Source organism: Panicum virgatum, chromosome 1K (genome assembly GCF_016808335.1).
Source record: "Panicum virgatum strain AP13 chromosome 1K, P.virgatum_v5, whole genome shotgun sequence".
Taxonomy (NCBI): domain Eukaryota; kingdom Viridiplantae; phylum Streptophyta; class Magnoliopsida; order Poales; family Poaceae; genus Panicum; species Panicum virgatum.
The window spans coordinates 29,238,417-29,255,787 of NC_053136.1; the positions used below are offsets into that span (position 1 = coordinate 29,238,417).

The following is a 17,371-nucleotide window of genomic DNA, read 5'->3' on the forward strand; positions in this document are numbered from 1 at the left end:
CACCACACTGCCCTGTCCGCGAGCTCCGCCCTGACCACGCCGCCGGTACTCGTCGCCGACCGCCCCTGGCTGCAGCTCCGGCCGTTTTTGGCCCTCGGTAAGCACCCTCAGGCCATCCCAAGCCTTTTGCGCCTTTTGCCGTAGCCCGTAGCCCCTGGCGTCGCCCAGAGCACTCGCGCCGGCGAGCCTCCGCCGCGCTGACCCGCCGTCGCCGGTGCACCCTCCGCCACAGACCTCCCCGAGCCCCGTAAAGGCCACGGGTGGATCACGCATGACGCGTAGATCCTCCCCGACCCAAGCATGCTCGATTTTGAGCCCTGGAACGCCAGGACCGCCATCTCCGGCGACTCTGCAGCAGAGCGCCGCCGCGGGAGCGTCGCCTCCGGCGAGCTCCGCCGCCACCCCGCGAGCCCAAGCGCCCTGAACCCTCCGATCTGAGCCCAACGGTCTAGATTAGATCTAGAACCAAGCCGCTTCGAGCCATTAGATCAAGATCTGGCGATCCACATGCGAAGATACCGGTTCGCCTATCCTTTTTGCATAAGAGCCCCTTCCTTTTGTTAATATCAACCCGCGGTCCAGCCTTTTTCAAAACTAATTACGTATAGGTCCTGTTTTTAATGTTTAGGCCCCTGACTTTCCCAGAAATTGAACCCGCCGTCCCTGTCCTTGTGTTTTTGCACGTTAGCCCCTATAGCTACGCTTTATTTACGTTTTAGTCCTCAGTTTTTGTAGAAACCCCCCTGAAACTTCAGTTTTCTTACAAATAAGTCCCTAGAACTTGTTTTAGGCCTAGTTTATGCGTTTTAGCTCCGTTTTTAGCGTTCTTTATATCCACGCGATCGTTGTAACGCGTAGAACAGTACTAGACTAGTTTAGTGTGCTGTTTTCATGTATTGTTGTACTGTTTCTTAGTTTTTGTTAATGTTTGCCTGTATGCTTATTTTGTGCATTGTTTTGGCCATGTGTTCGTGAGTAGACGTTGATCCATCTGAGGAGCCCCAGTACCAGTACCCGGAGCAGCCGTCTTCCGAGCACTTTGAGCAGCAGCCAGAGCAGTACGAGGAAGGCAAGTATAACATGAACAACCTATCACCTTTAAATACAATTTCATACTGCATTTTAATACTGTATGCCTTTAAGGATTTCCTAGCCAGTTTATATCCTTTATATATCCCTTTGGGTTGCATTTTGGTTAGTTGTGCTAGGTTGCTGCGCTATAACACACTCTGGTCCTTTTTAATTAATTTGATTAATGGTATACTTGAACTTAATTCTGAGAGTGGCACTCTGTGTGGCTTGAGTGGCTCACTTCTCGTTAAAATTGGCTTTTGTTAGAAACATGGTTTAGGGGGCCAGCACGGTGCTTACTGCCTGGTTGGCCACTCTCCATAAGGACCGGTTCATAGAGCGACAACCTGGGACAACAGCGCTACCACAAGGCTAGAATGGGATAGACTTGGCGTAATAACTAGATCTTTTTGGTTTGGAGTAACTTACCTGCGGGGCAAGAGTAGTAAGCTTCAATGGTCCCTGCTCCTCCGGCTTGGTCTGTGCTTGGATTGCGCTCCTGTGCTTGTACCCCCGGAGGTGGGCCCCATCGTCGCCGACCTATCTCTCGCGGTTACGCCTTACCAACGAGATTCTTTTTAAAGGCCTCGTAGTGAGTCGCTGGCCATCTCACCTAAGGAAGTGTGATGAACAACTGGCGTAGCTCACGACTTGTGGGTAAAGATGTGCAACCTCTGCAGAGTGTAAAACTGGTATACTAGCCGTGCTCACGGTTATGAGCGGCCCAGATCCTCCTTTTGATTAGTGAAGTTATCTCCTTCCGACGAGGGAGGTGCTTCTCGGGGTTTACCTTGGTGGCTTGGTCTTGGTTTGGTTCTCAGTAGTATCATGTTTAAACTTGATTAATTACTATGTAACTGGGTTAATGGTAATTCATCAACTAGTAGTAAATAGCTTAAATAAAATCTTGCCAACACTTAAAAGCTAATGCAGTTGAGTCAGCCAGCCTAGAGCCTCATAGTTTGTGTTATACTTGTTGAGTACAAGTTGTGTACTCACTCTTGCCTCTTCTCTACTTTTTCCTCTTGGCTACGCTACTGCTGCTCAGTTCCTGCCGACACGAGGGAGTTCGTCCAGCGCTACCAGGACTACGAGGACTTCTAGGTGCTTCGTCTCCCAGTCGACGTCCCTGTGGCGCCCTGCTTCAGCTTCGGAGAGCTTTATCGTATTTTGTACTTCGCTTCCGCTGTATCAGACATTTTGTCATTATTGTAATAAATAACATTCGTATTCGCTTTATTATGTCTTTTTACGTGATATGTGCTATGATATACTGTTCATTCTGTTGTATATACGTGTGACATGATCCTGGCACGTATATGATTGCTCGGTTTATGTTCTTTTATAAACCGGGTGTTACAGACATGTTCCCTATTTTTCTCGTCCATGGGACAACTTATTCGACTACTGCGGTATTCGATTTCCAGATGGGACATGCTCCCTATTTTTCTCGTCCATGGGACGACAACTTATTCGACTACTGCGGTACTCGATCCCCGGATGGGGCATGCTCCCTATTTTTCTCGTCCATGTGACAACTTATTCGACTACTGCGGTACTCGATCTCCGGATGGGACATGCTCCCTATTTTTCCCGTCCATGAGACGACAACTTATTCGACTACTGCGGTACTCGATCTCCGAATGGGAAATTCTCCCTATTTTTCACGTCCACGAGACGATAACTATCGACTACGACGATACTCGATCTGAAAAGAGATATCTCAAGAAGAGTTACTCATCCACAAGATGGAAGTCAAGGAAGAGATAAGATCTCTACATTCACACAAGACGATCAATCAAGAAAAGTTCTCACAAAAACACTTACCAACTCATTGACCAAAAAAGTTACATTTACATGGAAAAGAGAAGATACAGTACATCCTACTGATCTATCAACTTTACAATCTGGTCGGCCACAGGTTCCGCCTCCTCTACAAACTTGACAAATTGGTCATGATCACAAGTCGAACACATGCCATCACCAAGGACACCTATCTTGGCCCGAGGCCAATATGATTTGAAAAGACCAAGGGCCTGCGGTACACAATTCCTAGAAGCTTCGGCCAACTACTTGGCAAACTTCTGAGGAACCTTCTACAGCCGATCAGCCAAACTGCCATCAGACTCCTCGGAGGAACCTACGGACTCGACCATAGTCTGTGCTGCCACTCGAAGCTCCTGCAACTCTTTCTGGTGCTCTTGAGTACCATCTACAGCCACAACAAAAAGGGCGTAAGCACCAGTATAACCAAAAAGAAAAGCCTCAGAACACAGATCAAGAGGTTATCTCGGTTTTTCTGGATCACCTCCTTCCGCATCCTGACCCTTTGCTCGAGCGCGGCTTTGTCTTTCTTCAAAGCAGCATTCTCCGCCTCTAGCAGAGCGATCTTCTGACGATCCGCCTCAGTCGCTTTCAGCTTCTGAGACTTCAGATATGACCAATTGGCCATTTGCTGCAACAACAAAGTCAGCCCACAAAAAATTCCACACAAGGAAAAAGTACTCAACAACAGTACTGAAAGTGCATCTCGGCCCCTAGTGTGTTTTGGTGGATTGATTGACACCACGATTAAAGGACTAACTATCTTGTTGAGTATATGAGCAGGAATTGATTATCATAATTGTAATCTATGTGATGAAATGAATCAAAATTCAAGACATATGCTCATATGACAAGATGAATGACATGTTTTAGTACGAGAATATTAACAAGCAACAGCTACCATGGTAATTGGGATATGTCTCAATGATAAAGAATTTATTCGTATATCCAAATGAAGCTTGTTGATGTAAGTGGAATTCAAAATGATAAGCCAAGGTATTATGAATGAGACAAAAGTGTATGCTTAGGCATAGTCTCACAATTGGAGAAACTTGTCATAAGGAATGTATGAGATAGTTGATGATCAAGCAAGCATGAAAGAAATGATGTTCATTGTAATGGCAAAATCAATGTGAGATCAAGAGGGCTCTTGAGGATAAATGGATGGGATCGAAAGGCGTGTTTCTAGAGGCTATGTAAGCAAAGGCTTGGCATGAGCAAAGAAACCGATAATGATCAACTCCAAAAATTCTAAGAGAAATGGAGAATTTCATATTGACAAGTATCATTCATTAGAGATAAAAATTGCTTGTGAATCAAAATGAATTTCATTGTAAGTTAAATGTGATACAAGTCTACATGAAGCTATATGTGATGCAAGGATGAAGAGTTGGAATTCAGGAATGGGTTTCTAGGTACTAAGCTTGGAGAAGGGCAATTGTGGTTGTGCCGAGGAACCAATGCTAGGGTGACGAAACGTTCTTTGGGTTCAACTTGAAGAATCTTGGTCATGTGTGGTGTTCATGTTGGCAAGTATCAATCTTTCTAGAATCTTATTGTGATGACGGTGACTTGAACTAGAAGTGGATTTCATTCAAGGATAAAGGTTCAAGGTCACTAGCTCAAGGAAGATGTGCTCAAAGTAAAGAAGCCAAGTTGGATGCACACCTCAAATTGTGATTGATCAACACATGGCATATGATGAAAAAAGAGAAGCTCAAGAAGTTGAAATGTAATTTATCTTTGATCTTGAGTTTAGGTATGCCGTACTATCAAGAGGGATGCATCACAATGGTCTTGGTTTAGTCTCAGTGCTCAAGTAACCCATGTGAGTTGAGAGAGGCACAAAAGTCTTACGTACACATTTTAACATTGCTGCCAGGGCAAATCCGGAATCCGGAAGTTCCGGATTTGGCACGTATGGTACTAATGGCAAGTTGGTTTGAAAACCCGAAGGTTCCGGGTTGTAGAATCCGGAAGTTCCGGGTTCTAACTGTCACATAACGGCTAGTATTGTTGGGATCGGCTATTTATACCCCTTAGCCCCCTCCTTGGTGGGCTGCTGCTCCAGGCTCTATTCTGTTGATTGCTGGTCGTCCCAAGAAGCTTGGTAGCCATAGTTGAGCTCTCCCCAACCTCTCTTTGTGAGATTGTGTGATTAGTGTATATCCTTGAGTTGGATTGAGAGAGTGAATGCTTGAGAGCACTAGAGAGCACAGCAAACCTTGAGCGCTTGAGATTAGCCGTGATTTGTGTGATTCACATTTGTTACTCTTGGAGGTGAAGCCTCCTAGACGGCTAGGCGTCGCCGGTTAGCTCCCAAGGATTGTGGTGAGCAGCAGCAAGTTTGTTGCAGCACCGATCTTGTGCCACGAGGGCGCATGGTCATATAGTGGAAGGAGGAAATAGCTTGACCTCGGGGTCGATATAAGCTTCCTCAACGGAGACTAGGATTCACACGTGGGTGCATGGGGTGAATATGAACTTCGGTAAAACAAATCCTTGTGTTCATTGCATTTACATTTATTTTGAGGATTTCAGGAGCTCTCCATTAGACACTTGTGTCTTGGAGATATTGATGTTTCGTATGTGCAGGATCTGCGTGAACCTGCTCAAGGAACTTCTCTGAGCAGACTCTACAATTGGGGTTTGAATTTATATTCATTTATTAGCACTACTCTTATTGTGTTCACTCTGTTCTGAGTGAACTCGGAAGTTCCGGATTGACAAACCCGGAAGTTCCGAGTTCACCTACTGTCTAGCCCAAATCCGGAAGTTCCGCGTTTGGCAGACAGTGAATTTAATCCGCTGCATTTGAGTGAAAATTTGTAGGTGCGCCTATTCCCCCCCTCTAGGCGACATCACAGTCCTTTCAATTGGTATCAGAGCCTACCTTCACATCAAAGCTTAACCGCCGTGAAGAAATGATGTCGACGTCCTATGAGGTACCCATTGAGCCGCTTGTAAGTGATGGCTCAAATTATGCTTTCTGGTCCATTAATGATCAAAATCATTTGCGGAATCTTGGTCCGCTTGCTAAACGAGTTGTAGTTGCAAGTATCCTTCCTCCAAATTTCAGTTGGAAAAATGTTGACATAACAAACAAAAAGGAAATGGTTTGCATGCAACTCAACGCGTTAGTCATTGATTATTTGCTGAGTGTTGTATGCGTAAAAATTAGTGATATCATTCTTGAGAATGAAGAAATGCGAGAAAACACCTATCTCATTTGGAAATTTCTCAAGAATCTTTATGATAAAAATTGCTCAGTATCATCAGTAACAAGCACAGCTCATCAAGAATCATCTGTCAAGAGTCAGGAAAACAAAGATTCAAAAGGCATTGACTCAACTCCAAAAATTTCAGCAAACCCGGGAGTTCCGGATTCAGAACCCGGAAGTTCCGGATTGGAGAATAATGCTGAAACATATCAATCAGATGATGAATCAGCATCTAATTGTTCTGCTCAATCACATTATGATCATCATCAGTGATTTATGGCCACAGCTGAAGACAATTTAGATTCAGATATTGATAGTGGTAGTGATTGTGATAGTGATGATGATGACGAGGAGCTAATGCTTGAACTTAGAAAAGTACGCAAGAAGAGCAGGGAAACAATTCTTGGGCTGATGAAAAAGGTGATGAATCAAGATCAAGAAATAAAGAAAGAAAAGAAGGTTCTCAACAAAAAGGATGATGAAATCAAATGTCTTGCTCTAGTAGAAGAGAGAAATCATGCTCTCAAGACTGAATTGGATGAGCTTACTAGCAAGCATATGGACCTCCAAAATATGCATCAGAAACTCAAGTGCTCCAATGACCAACTTGTTGATTCATTTGTCAATCTAGAAGTTGCTCATGAGGTCATAGTTACAATGATGAAATCATACAAGCAAATTGACAACACTTGCTCATAAAATGAGAACAAAGAGAAACAATCTTGGTATGAGCAAGTGATCGTGGAAGATTGCAATGATGACCTCGCCCTAGAAAATGAAGTGCTCAAGCAAGAGGTTGAGGGGCTCTCATAAGACTTGTCAAAATTAAAAGGCAAGAGTGTTGTGCAACCTTCTCAAGATAACCGTGAAACCATGGTGAAGAAGCTTGAGAAGGGGTCCACCTTGCAAAACTCATGCAAACTTATACACAAGTCAAAGGAGAGCAAGTCGCAAGCAAGGAAAAAAATGGATCATATTAAGTGCTACAAATGCTCCAACATGGGACATTATGCCTCAGTGTGCTCAATCAAGATAGAAGGCCAGCAGACCCTCTCCAAGAGACAAAGAAGCCTTGCCAAAAGAAGATGTTTTGGCTACTGCAAAATGGGACACAGAATTGCAATTTGCCCAGACAAGTCAAGCAAACCCGGAAGTTCCGGATGGTACAGCCCGGGAGTTCCGGTTTTGAAATCACAACGGCACTTCAGGCCAAACAAAGGTTTCAAGAGAGCTCAAGAAAATACTTGGAGAGGAAAGCAGTTAAAGGCAATAAGAACAATCCATCAAGCAACATCAAGCACAAAGTTTGCTATACATGTCGACAAAAAGGACATCTTGGTAAGGATTGTCCAAACGGTAACTCTCCTAAGCCAAACTTGATCAACAATATACCTTTATGCTATAGGAGACCTTCAAATGGTGTTGGTGCTGGTAGGATGATGAGTTCATCAACTACTCGCCCAAGAGCCATTTGGGTTCCCAAATCTTTGTTGACTAACCTTCGTGGACCCAACTTGGCTTGGGTACCAAAATATGCTTGAAAGAATTAGCAGGTACTCTGAGATGCATTGTGGACTTGGCGAACATGAGAAGAGCTTCACCTCAATATCATTGTCCAAAGTTCATCTAGAAAATCGCCAAGTTGAACTCAAACCGATCCATCATTCCAATGCATCTCCGGTAACACGTACCTCTTCCTTGTGCTAATCAAGTTCTTAAATTTAAGATTGCTTTGTGTAATTTCAAATAAAAGGGATTGATTAGCTCACTTTGTTAATTTGTAAAATATATGCAATTATCAATTGTGATGCTCTTAACAAGCTCTTTGGTGGAGCTAGTGCTTTAGTAACATTACAGGAGCATCTACAAGTATTGAAGATTCAAGAAAGATCAAGAATTCATGGATTACCTTCAGTCAAGAAAGTCCGGTAAACCCGGAAGTTCCGGATTTTACAACCCGGAAGTTCCGGATTTTCAAAAGAATCACTGTTGAGTAATATCTGTGGACAGACAGTAGCCACAACTTGATTTCTACATTACTCAAGGGACTGTGAGTTCATTCTTGACCTACTCTATATTCTAGACATATTTCTTGATTAGTTGACCAAGATATGAAATGAGTATCCTCAAGTGTCTTTATTGATCACAAGTGCATATCTCAAGAATTCTATCCTTGATGCACTTATTTAGGGGGAGCTTATTTCATATTTTGTGTCTTGCTACTAACCTTACTTTCAAGGCTTCATGTGTGTAGAAAATATATACATGATCACAAGGGTAATATGCTTCACTACGAGTATGCCACTTGACTTCAAGGTCACCAATCCAACTTGAAAAAGGTGTATCTAAACTCAAAATTGGATTGATTATCACTTTGTGTGGCTGCTCTCCATAATATAGCTTAAGTTTCTCATTTGGTCTTAATCGATCAAAAAATGCACATATACTTGCCTCCACATACATGTATGCATTATTCACTCTTGAGAAACTTAGTCCATGTTATGAGGCTTTACTGCTTGACGATTCATTGCCTTCCACATTTAAAGAATCATCAAGCACAAAGGTAGGGTTTGTACTACTAATGTGATTTACTTGGACTTCTGAGCTTTTCATGATTAATCGAATGAAAAGAGTTCAAGTTATGTTTATAATGATTATGTGCAAGCCATGTATGTGAGATCCTTCTCTTGTGAAGGACATAGAACCTAAAGGGCCAAGGTATGTTTTATTAGGGTCAAGTATTTATGATTTGCATCTAGGCCCTCTACATGCTAGTGTGTGCATGTTTTGTATCAAGTAATTCAAAGTCATTTAGTGTTACTTTAGATATTTGGTTGATACCTTCTTTTAGATTGACTTAGTGTCAAGAGAACTAAATTGTTGTGAGGTATGAGCCAAATATGCTAAGGACGGTGCTTGACTTGAGTTACTAGATACATGAGTGTTATAGGATCGATTTTTCGAAAACCCAACTAGTATGCTAGGTTGTTTGTTGTTTGGAAACTTTTGGTTCTTGGTCTTTGTGACCATGTCAAGTTGCCTTGTGGTTATAGTTATACTTGTTTGATTGTTGGCTAACCACAAAGCAACAAGACTCTCTCAGGTCCATAGGATCTATTCCAATCTCATCTCAAGGGCTATATTCTTTGGAAATGCTATCTCTCATCAAATTCAAGCCTAGATTCCTATTTCAAATGGATATCTAAGACAAAGGAACCAAAATGTCAAAATCTTTCTCTTGTCAAGGCCCTCTCATCTAGAAATCAAACTCTATCAACACATTTGAGATATTTTGCCCAATTCTGAGAATAGTCCGGATTCTCTGGGTTTCAGCCCGGATTCTCTGGGGTGGCCCGGATACTCTGGCTTTTCTCCCGGATTCTCTGGGTTTAAGCCCGGATACTCCGGGGTGGCCCGGATACTCTGGTTTTTCTCCCGGATTCTCTGGAGTTTACCCAGGTACAGCAGTAAACCCGGAAGTTCCGAGTTTGTAACCCGGAAGTTCCGGATTTAGTGGGTAAAAATATTCACCACCAAAGTTCTGAGAAATTTCCATGGATATATTTGTTCCAAAAATTTTATTGATATCTAAGAAGTTGGAACTCACATTTATCTCGGACAAATTCTCCAAAATCAAGTCTTGACCGAGTGGTAATATGAAACCCAGAAGTTCCGGATTTCAACCGGTATATCACTATTCAGCCCGTGACTTACCCTTTCACCTCTCATTCTCTCTCCCACTCACTGCCCGACACAAACACTGTTCGGGAAAGGCGATTTTGGGGCGATTCGGCCATTTGATCAAGGATTTCAAGGATTGAAGGGCGGCTCTTGGTGATTACAATCTAGAGGTTCCGAATCCATCCTCCGGAATCAATTTCAAACCCTTCCCACCATGAGCAACGGTACAAAATCAATCCTTTTGCCCGATCTCTTTACCTAGGATTGATCTGTTCGATTCCTTTGGTAGGACACCTACATTTAGACCATAGATGTTATCCCTAGCAAAAGAATCAAGTTTCCTTGGTCGATCTAGGCGTTGTCCCATTCTAGGGTTTTCTGGGCAAACCCGGAAGTTCCGGATTTCAAACCCGGAAGTTCCAGATTTACCCAGAGAGCTGAAAACCAGTTCTATCATTCTCAGTGTCGTTTGCTCAAAATCATTCCTATCCTAAATCCAAGGTTCCTCCATTGTTTTCACAGATAATTCAGATGAGGAAAGGTTTGTTTTGAGGAAGAGGAGCAAAAATCCTAATGTTCCTATTGGGACAAGGAGATCCATGAGGCAACTTTCTAGAGGCACCTTGCACATTGCAGATGAGCCAGAGATTCGGGAGGAAAACAACACCTCTAGTGATGATGGGGAGGAAAGTGATCCAAACTATCAGGAATCACCTCCCCATGGGACAAAGAGGAGTGGTAGGCAAATGAGGGGCAGCAGCAGCAGTGGTGGCCATGGGATTAGCAGTGGTGGTGCTCGACTCGATGATGATGATGAGGAAGAAGAACATGTACAGCAGTCCGATCAGCCACTCTTTGTGACTGGAGTTATGTTGAGAAAGCCAAGTGTTCCCCATGACTATATCATGACTGATTACATGAAGAGGGGAATGACAGACAAAGTAAGAAAAGAAATATTAAAGAATCCTTTGCGTGCTAAGGAAGGAAGAAGTGTTGATTATAGATTTGAAACCAAGTTCCATCAAGACTTCTATGTGAGTGCAATTCTTAGCAAGAAATACAAAGTGGCACGCTCTCAATTTATGAATTAGCCAAAACTTGAGAGCATGGGAGATCCAATCTTTAATGAGATCATTAGTGCATGCAAGGCTAAGCACATATACAAAATCATGATATTCCAATATGATTGGAACATTGAAGTGATTGCCCAATTTTATGCCACTTGCTATTTTGAAACACATGATGATATGAGATGTGTCCATTGGATAACAGAGGGAAAATGGTATAAAATTAATTATGTTGAGTTTACAGCCATGTTTGGATTTGGGAGAGCTGATGCAGAAAGAGTTAGACTTCACCTTAGCTCTCCTCTCCCCAAAGAAGAAATGAAATGCATGTACTTACCAGGCAGGGAGTCAGAGTTTGGGGGGCCTAAAGGACTAATTCCATTTTATGCATTTCTTAACAAGTTCTTTAGGAATACACTTGCTCCTAGAGAGGGTGATGCTCACAATATATCGTCATATGAAAAGAATTTGCTATATGCTTTAACTCCTAGTGAGCCAGAGTTCAGTGTGTTTGATTACATATGGGAGGAAATCAAGTCCATATCTAAATCACCTCAAAAGTGTTGTGGTTTTGGAGTTTATCTCATGTTCATGATTGATCAAAAGACCAACAAAAGATTTGAGTGCGATTACAAACATCCTCCTGTTGATGTCAATATGGACTCACACCCCGGACCCACTCTTGTTGAAATTATTGCATCTAGAGAGCAAGTTGCAGCTCCAGGTGATGGTGATACAGCCCCACATGCTCCTAGTGCATCACATGTCTCTACTCGCTCCTATTCTAGGCGTGGTGGCTCTAGATCTCAAAATTAGAAAAAGCCTTCATCTCCAATTAGAAAGATGTTTAACATGATTTTTGGGATGTGCAAGTCCACAAATGATGTGGTGCACAAGGAGAGGGAAAGGAGGAAGAAAGACACTTTGAGGCTAAAGAAATTGCAAGAAGCCATGTTGCCCAATGATCCTCCCTCACCCATTGGCTCAGAAGGACAACAAAGTGAGCCTGAAACTATGGAGCAAATCAATGCTAGATATCAGCAAGAAAATTATTGGGGGCAGCTCTATGGTAGTAGCACCACATCCTATGTTAACCCTACTTTTGTTGACCCCTCGACCGCTCCTTTCATGCCTCAGGCTCCTCAGTTTCATCCACCACCTCCTCCATATGTTGCACCATCTTATGGGTTTGATGCTTTTGGTGCTTGGATGTTTGACCAACATGTTGGTGATGCCGGCCAAGGTTCGAGTAGGCAAGATGGAAGACAAGACGATGAGGATGATGATCAGTAGTAGAAGCCCCAGAAAGACTCCCCTCAGGCCCTTCTTGGTGATAGATGACAAAGGGGGAGAGATTATTGAAGATTAAAGCTTCTACTCAGATTTCAGTGTTTCTGGTCAGGAAAACCCGGAGGTTCCGGGTTTCCAGTTCCGGATTTGGGTGGGGGATGCCACATGCCATGTAATAAATTTGTTTTAGCTCATGTGGACATGAGAACAAATTGTATTGTGTGATATTGTGTGGTGAACCATGTTTAGATACTTTAAACTAATATGTGATGCTTGTTAGTGTGATAAAAGGTGATGAAATGATGTTTTATTGTTTTTAGGTCAGTTCTGCCTGGCAAATCTGTAATCCGGAGGTTCCGTGTTTGGGCTGACAGAACTGACCTGCTTCTTTTATCTTGCTTTTGTGTAAGATATATGTCATATACATCACGTATTATTTCATCACACATTTGTTTTGCACTCCACGGATGCTAAGATTTAGGGGGAGCTCTTTGTTTTTCTTGTGAATATTTGCAAAAGGGCATTTGAGGCCAAATTGATTGAATTCCATTCAATGCACATAGTAAGGGGGAGCTCCTACAAAATCTAAAAATTCAAAAGCTACATTTGTTATATCTTTTTGTAAACTTTAATCGGTGTTGTCATCAATCACCAAAAAGGGGGAGATTGATAGTGCATCTCGGCCCCTAGTGTGTTTTGGTGGATTGATTGACACCACGATTAAAGGACTAACTATCTTGTTGTGTATATGAGCAGGATTTGATTATCATAATTGTAATCTATGTGATAAAATGAATCAAGATTCAAGACATATGCTCATATGACAAGATGAATGGCATGTTCTAGTATGAGAATATTAACAAGCAACAGCTACCATGGAAATTGGGATATGTATCAACGATAAAGAATTTATTCGTATATCCAAATGAAGCTTGTTGATATAAGTGGAATTCAAAATGATAAGCCAAGGTATTATGAATGAGACAAAAGTGTATGCTTAGTCATAGTCTCACAATTGGAGAAACTTGTCATAAGGAATGTATGAGATAGTTGATGATCAAGCAAGCATGAAAGAAATGATGTTCATTGTAATGGCAAAATCAATGTGAGATCAAGAGGGCTCTTGAGGATAAATGGATGGGATCGAAAGGCGTGTTTCTAGAGGCTATGTAAGCAAAGGCTTGACATGAGCAAAGAAACCGATAATGATCAAGTCCAAGAATTCTAAGAGACATGAAGAATTTCATATTGACAAGTGTCATTCATTAGAGAAGAAAAATTGCTTGTGAATCAAAATGGATTTCATTGTATGTTAAATGTGATACAAGCCTACATGAAGCTATATGTGATGCAAGGATGAAGAGTTGGAATTCAGGAATGGGTTTCTAGGTACTAAGCTTGGAGAAGGGCAATTGTGGTTGTGCCGATGAACCAATGCTAGGGTGACGAAACGTTCTATGGGTTCAACTTGAAGAATCTTGGTCATATGTGGTGTTCATATTGGCAAATATCAATCTTTCTAGAATCATATTGTGAAGACGATGACTTGGACTAGAAGTGGATTTCATTCAAGGATAAAGGTTCAAGGTCACTAGCTCAAGGAAGATGTGCTCAAAGTAAAGAAGCCAAGTTGGATGCACACCTCAGATTGTGATTGATCAACACACGGCATAGGATGAAAAAAGAGAAGCTCAAGAAGTTGAAATGTAATTTATCTTTGATCTTGAGTTTAGGTATGCTGTACTATCAAGAGGGATGCATCACAATGGTCTTGGTTTAGTCTCAGTGCTCAAGTAACCCATGTGAGTTGAGAGGGACACAAAAGCCTCACGTACACATTTTAACATTGCTGCCAGGGCAAATCCGGATGTTTCGGATTTGGCACACGTGGTACTAATGGCTAGTTGGTTTGAAAACCCGGAGGTTCCGAGTTGTAGAATCCGGAATAATGGGGACGTGGGTTCCCGGGGATGGAAGTTTCGGGTTCTAACTATCACATAATGACTAGTTTTGTTGGGACCAGCTATTTATACCCCTTAGCCCCCTCCTTGGTGGGCTGCTATTCCGGGCTCTATTCTATTGATTGCTGGTCATCCCAAGAAGCTTGGTAGCCATAGTTGAGCTCTCCCCAACCTCTCTTTGTGAGATTGTGTGATTAGTGTATATCCTTGAGTTGGGTTGAGAGAGTGAATGCTTGAGAGCACTAGAGAGCACATCAAACCTTGAGCACTTGAGATTAGCCATGATTTGTGTGATTCGCATTTGTTACTCTTGGAGGTGAAGCCTCCTAGACGGCTAGGCGTCGCCGGTTAGCTCCCAAGGATTGTGGTGAGCAGCAGCAAGTTTGTTGCAGCACCGATCTTGTGCCACGAGGGCGCATGGTTATATAGTGGAAGGAGGAAATAGCTTGACCTTGGGTCGATATAAGCTTCCTCAACGGAGACTAGGATTCACACGTGGGTGCACGGGGTGAATCTGAACTTCGGTAAAACAAATCCTTGTGTTAATTTCATTTACATTTGTTTTGAGGATTTGAGGAGCTCTCCATTAGACACATGTGTCTTGGAGATATTGTTGTTTCGTATGTGCAGGATCTGTGTGAACCTGCTCAAGGAACTTCTCTGAGCAGACTCTACAATTGGAGTTTGAATTTACATTCATTTATTAGCACTACTCTTATTGTGTTCACTCTGTTCTGAGTGAACTCGGAAGTTCCGGATTGACAAACCCGGAAGTTCCGAGTTCACCTACTGTCTAGCCCAAATCCGGAAGTTCCGGATTTGAAACCCGGAAGTTCCGGGTTTGGCATATAGTGAATTTAATCCGCTGCATTTGAGTAAAAATTTGTAGGTGCGCCTATTCACCCCTCCTCTAGGCGACATCATGGTCCTTTCAAGTACTCACCACAGAAAACCTAGTGAACTCCCGCACAATGGCTTGAAATTTCTTCATGTTCCCAGCCATCAACTGCGGATCATCTTCAAGCTGCTCGTCATGATAGTATTCAAAGGGAGGAGGCGATGCCCTAATCTCCTCCAAGAGGCTATCACTCGACTCCTCATCAACTCCTGGCGAAGCACCTGCTGTCCCTCTGCTCGAGCGCGACTTTGTCTTTCTTCAAAGCAGCATTCTCCGCCTCTAGCAGAGCGATCTTCTGACGATCCACCTCAGTCGCTTTCAGCTTCTGAGACTTCAGATATGACTGATTGGCCATATGATGCAACAACAAAGTCAGCCCACAGAAAATTCCACACAAGGAAAAAGTACTCGACAACAGTACTCACCACAGAAAACCTGGTGAACTCCCGCACAACGGCTTGAAATTTCTTCATGTTCCCAGCCGTCAACTGCGGATCATCTTCAAGCTGCTCGCCATGATAGTATTCAAAGGGAGGAGGCGATGCCCTAATCTCCTCCAAGAGGCTATCACTCGACTCCTCATCAACTCCTGGCGAAGCACCTGCTGTCCTATCCTCGTGAAGCAGTCGAGCAAATGGAAGAGCCTTCGAACCTTTGTAAGGAGGAACGATGGGCTCACCAACAGGGATCTCTTCCGAAGGCCGCGATCCCGCCCCACCAGCCCTCCTCGATGACTCTGCCATATCAGGAGCAGCAGCAGCATGAGCTCCCTCCTCCACCACTCGCCTCTGCTTGGGCGCAGGACCAGGGCTACAGACAAGAGCTAGGGCATCAGACAGACAGCTCAAAACGGGACAAAAACCACTCCACGAGCTACCTGACATCGCCACTAGCCGTCCTCTTCCACACAGTTGTCCTCGGTTTTTTGGGACAACTAGTGCCAACTTCAGCCTCAGGGCTCTCGCCCCGACCCAAAGACCCGACCGCCCTACCCTTCACATCTTCTACAAGGGAAGCACCCCCGTCAGAATCATCACCTGATAAGCTATCAAACTCAGCTGAATCCGGATGAGAATCAACAAAGGGTCGGTGGCACTTGGAGTCTCGTGAAGTGGACGAGGCACTTCAGGCAGAGAAGCATCACTCCGGAACACAAGCACATCGCTCTATAAGCAAAAGCAACAGTGAGCAACAAGCATCAAAAAGAGAAATTGGCAAGACAATTTCCAAAAAACTACTCGAAGAATCAGAAAGTTACTAGATTCGGCAGGTGCTTACGATGATACAACTTAGGGAGCTCCGGCACGGAGTCGACTCCCCTCAAAAAGGTCATTCAAAATCGCCATAGCCTCATTCGGATGAATCACTTCTAAAGAAAATCGAGAGGGGTCATCTAGGCTAGAATACTCGAACCCAGCATGGCAGCGCTTCTGTAAAGGCTGAATTTGTCTTCCAAGCAAAGAAAAAGCAACCATTGCACCAGTCATCCCGTTATTCTTCAGAACAGCAATCCGTTGCAACAACTCTTCCTCCTGGACTTGGATATACCCATGATGAAACCATTCATGACAGTGCTTTGGCGGACCAGGGACTCTGTCCGGCAGCGAAGGCACATTATTGTCAATATAAAACCACTCGGCCCTCCAGTCACCAATTTGACGACATGGAGTATACGGAATATATTTCCCCGCCATATCAGATCGAAGCTCAAGATTGGCCCCACCAACCGTGGCAACATTTGAAAAATTCGGATAGGGATTCAAGAAGAACATACTCTTGAACAAATCAAAGTGCGGGTAGATTCCAAGGAAAGCCTCGCACAAATGAACAAAAATAGAAATATGGAGAACGGAAGTTGGAGTCAAATGATGAAACTGGATCCCCTAAAAAAAGAGGAGACCCCGCAAGAAGTCGCAAACATGAATTCCCAATCCGCGCTCGACAAAAGACTTGAAGATAACAGTTTCCGCAACTCTTTCATATGGTCTGTCATGTCCCTCAGCCGAAAACCACTGAACAACAGATCGAGGACGGAGAAGTCGACGACCCACAAGGGATGAGATCGCGGATTCGGACAACTTACTCTTCCTTCAACCATCCGCACTCGTCGCCTCCTTCTCAGATCTCTGACGCTGGGACCTCTTCGGCGCCATTCGGAAGGTCACGAGCCGCTTCTCACGCATATGCTCGGGGGCTGACAAATCAAGGGAAGACTCAAGGTTGAGGAGGTGGTCTGAGGCAAGAACAGATGAAAATGCAGATCAGATCTCTACTATTAAATAAACAGGGCAATGGCATTTCTGGAATTACCAAGAAAACCAAAGGTCACAAAGACCGCCTCGGTTTGGGAACCTTAAC

General features: G+C 43.5%; 1 protein-coding gene across 1 annotated transcript; it reads right to left on the reverse strand.

The window, feature by feature from the left end:
• Window positions 1-3,167: 3,167 nt before the first annotated feature.
• LOC120654286 lies at window positions 3,168-15,989 on the reverse strand. The gene is made up of 3 exons (XM_039931796.1): window positions 15,439-15,989; window positions 3,346-3,526; window positions 3,168-3,283 (listed from the first exon to the last, which is right to left on the reverse strand). The coding sequence occupies exons 1-3, from the start codon at window positions 15,895-15,897 to the stop codon at window positions 3,168-3,170; spliced, it is 756 nt and encodes a 251-aa protein (XP_039787730.1). The 5' UTR covers window positions 15,898-15,989.
• Between the last annotated feature and the right edge of the window lie 1,382 nt (window positions 15,990-17,371).

Bases quoted from the DNA above. Each gene is read 5' to 3' on its own strand.
- LOC120654286 (XM_039931796.1), bottom strand. From the start codon at position 15,897: ATGTCAGGTAGCTCGTGGAGTGGTTTTTGTCCCGTTTTGAGCTGTCTG. The intron at 3,527-15,438 runs GTGAGTACTGTT...TTGTTGTTGCAG, and splicing joins AGTTCACCAGGTTTTCTGTG to CAAATGGCCAATTGGTCATA. The intron at 3,284-3,345 runs GTGTTCTGAGGC...TTGTGGCTGTAG, and splicing joins CCGAGATAACCTCTTGATCT to ATGGTACTCAAGAGCACCAG.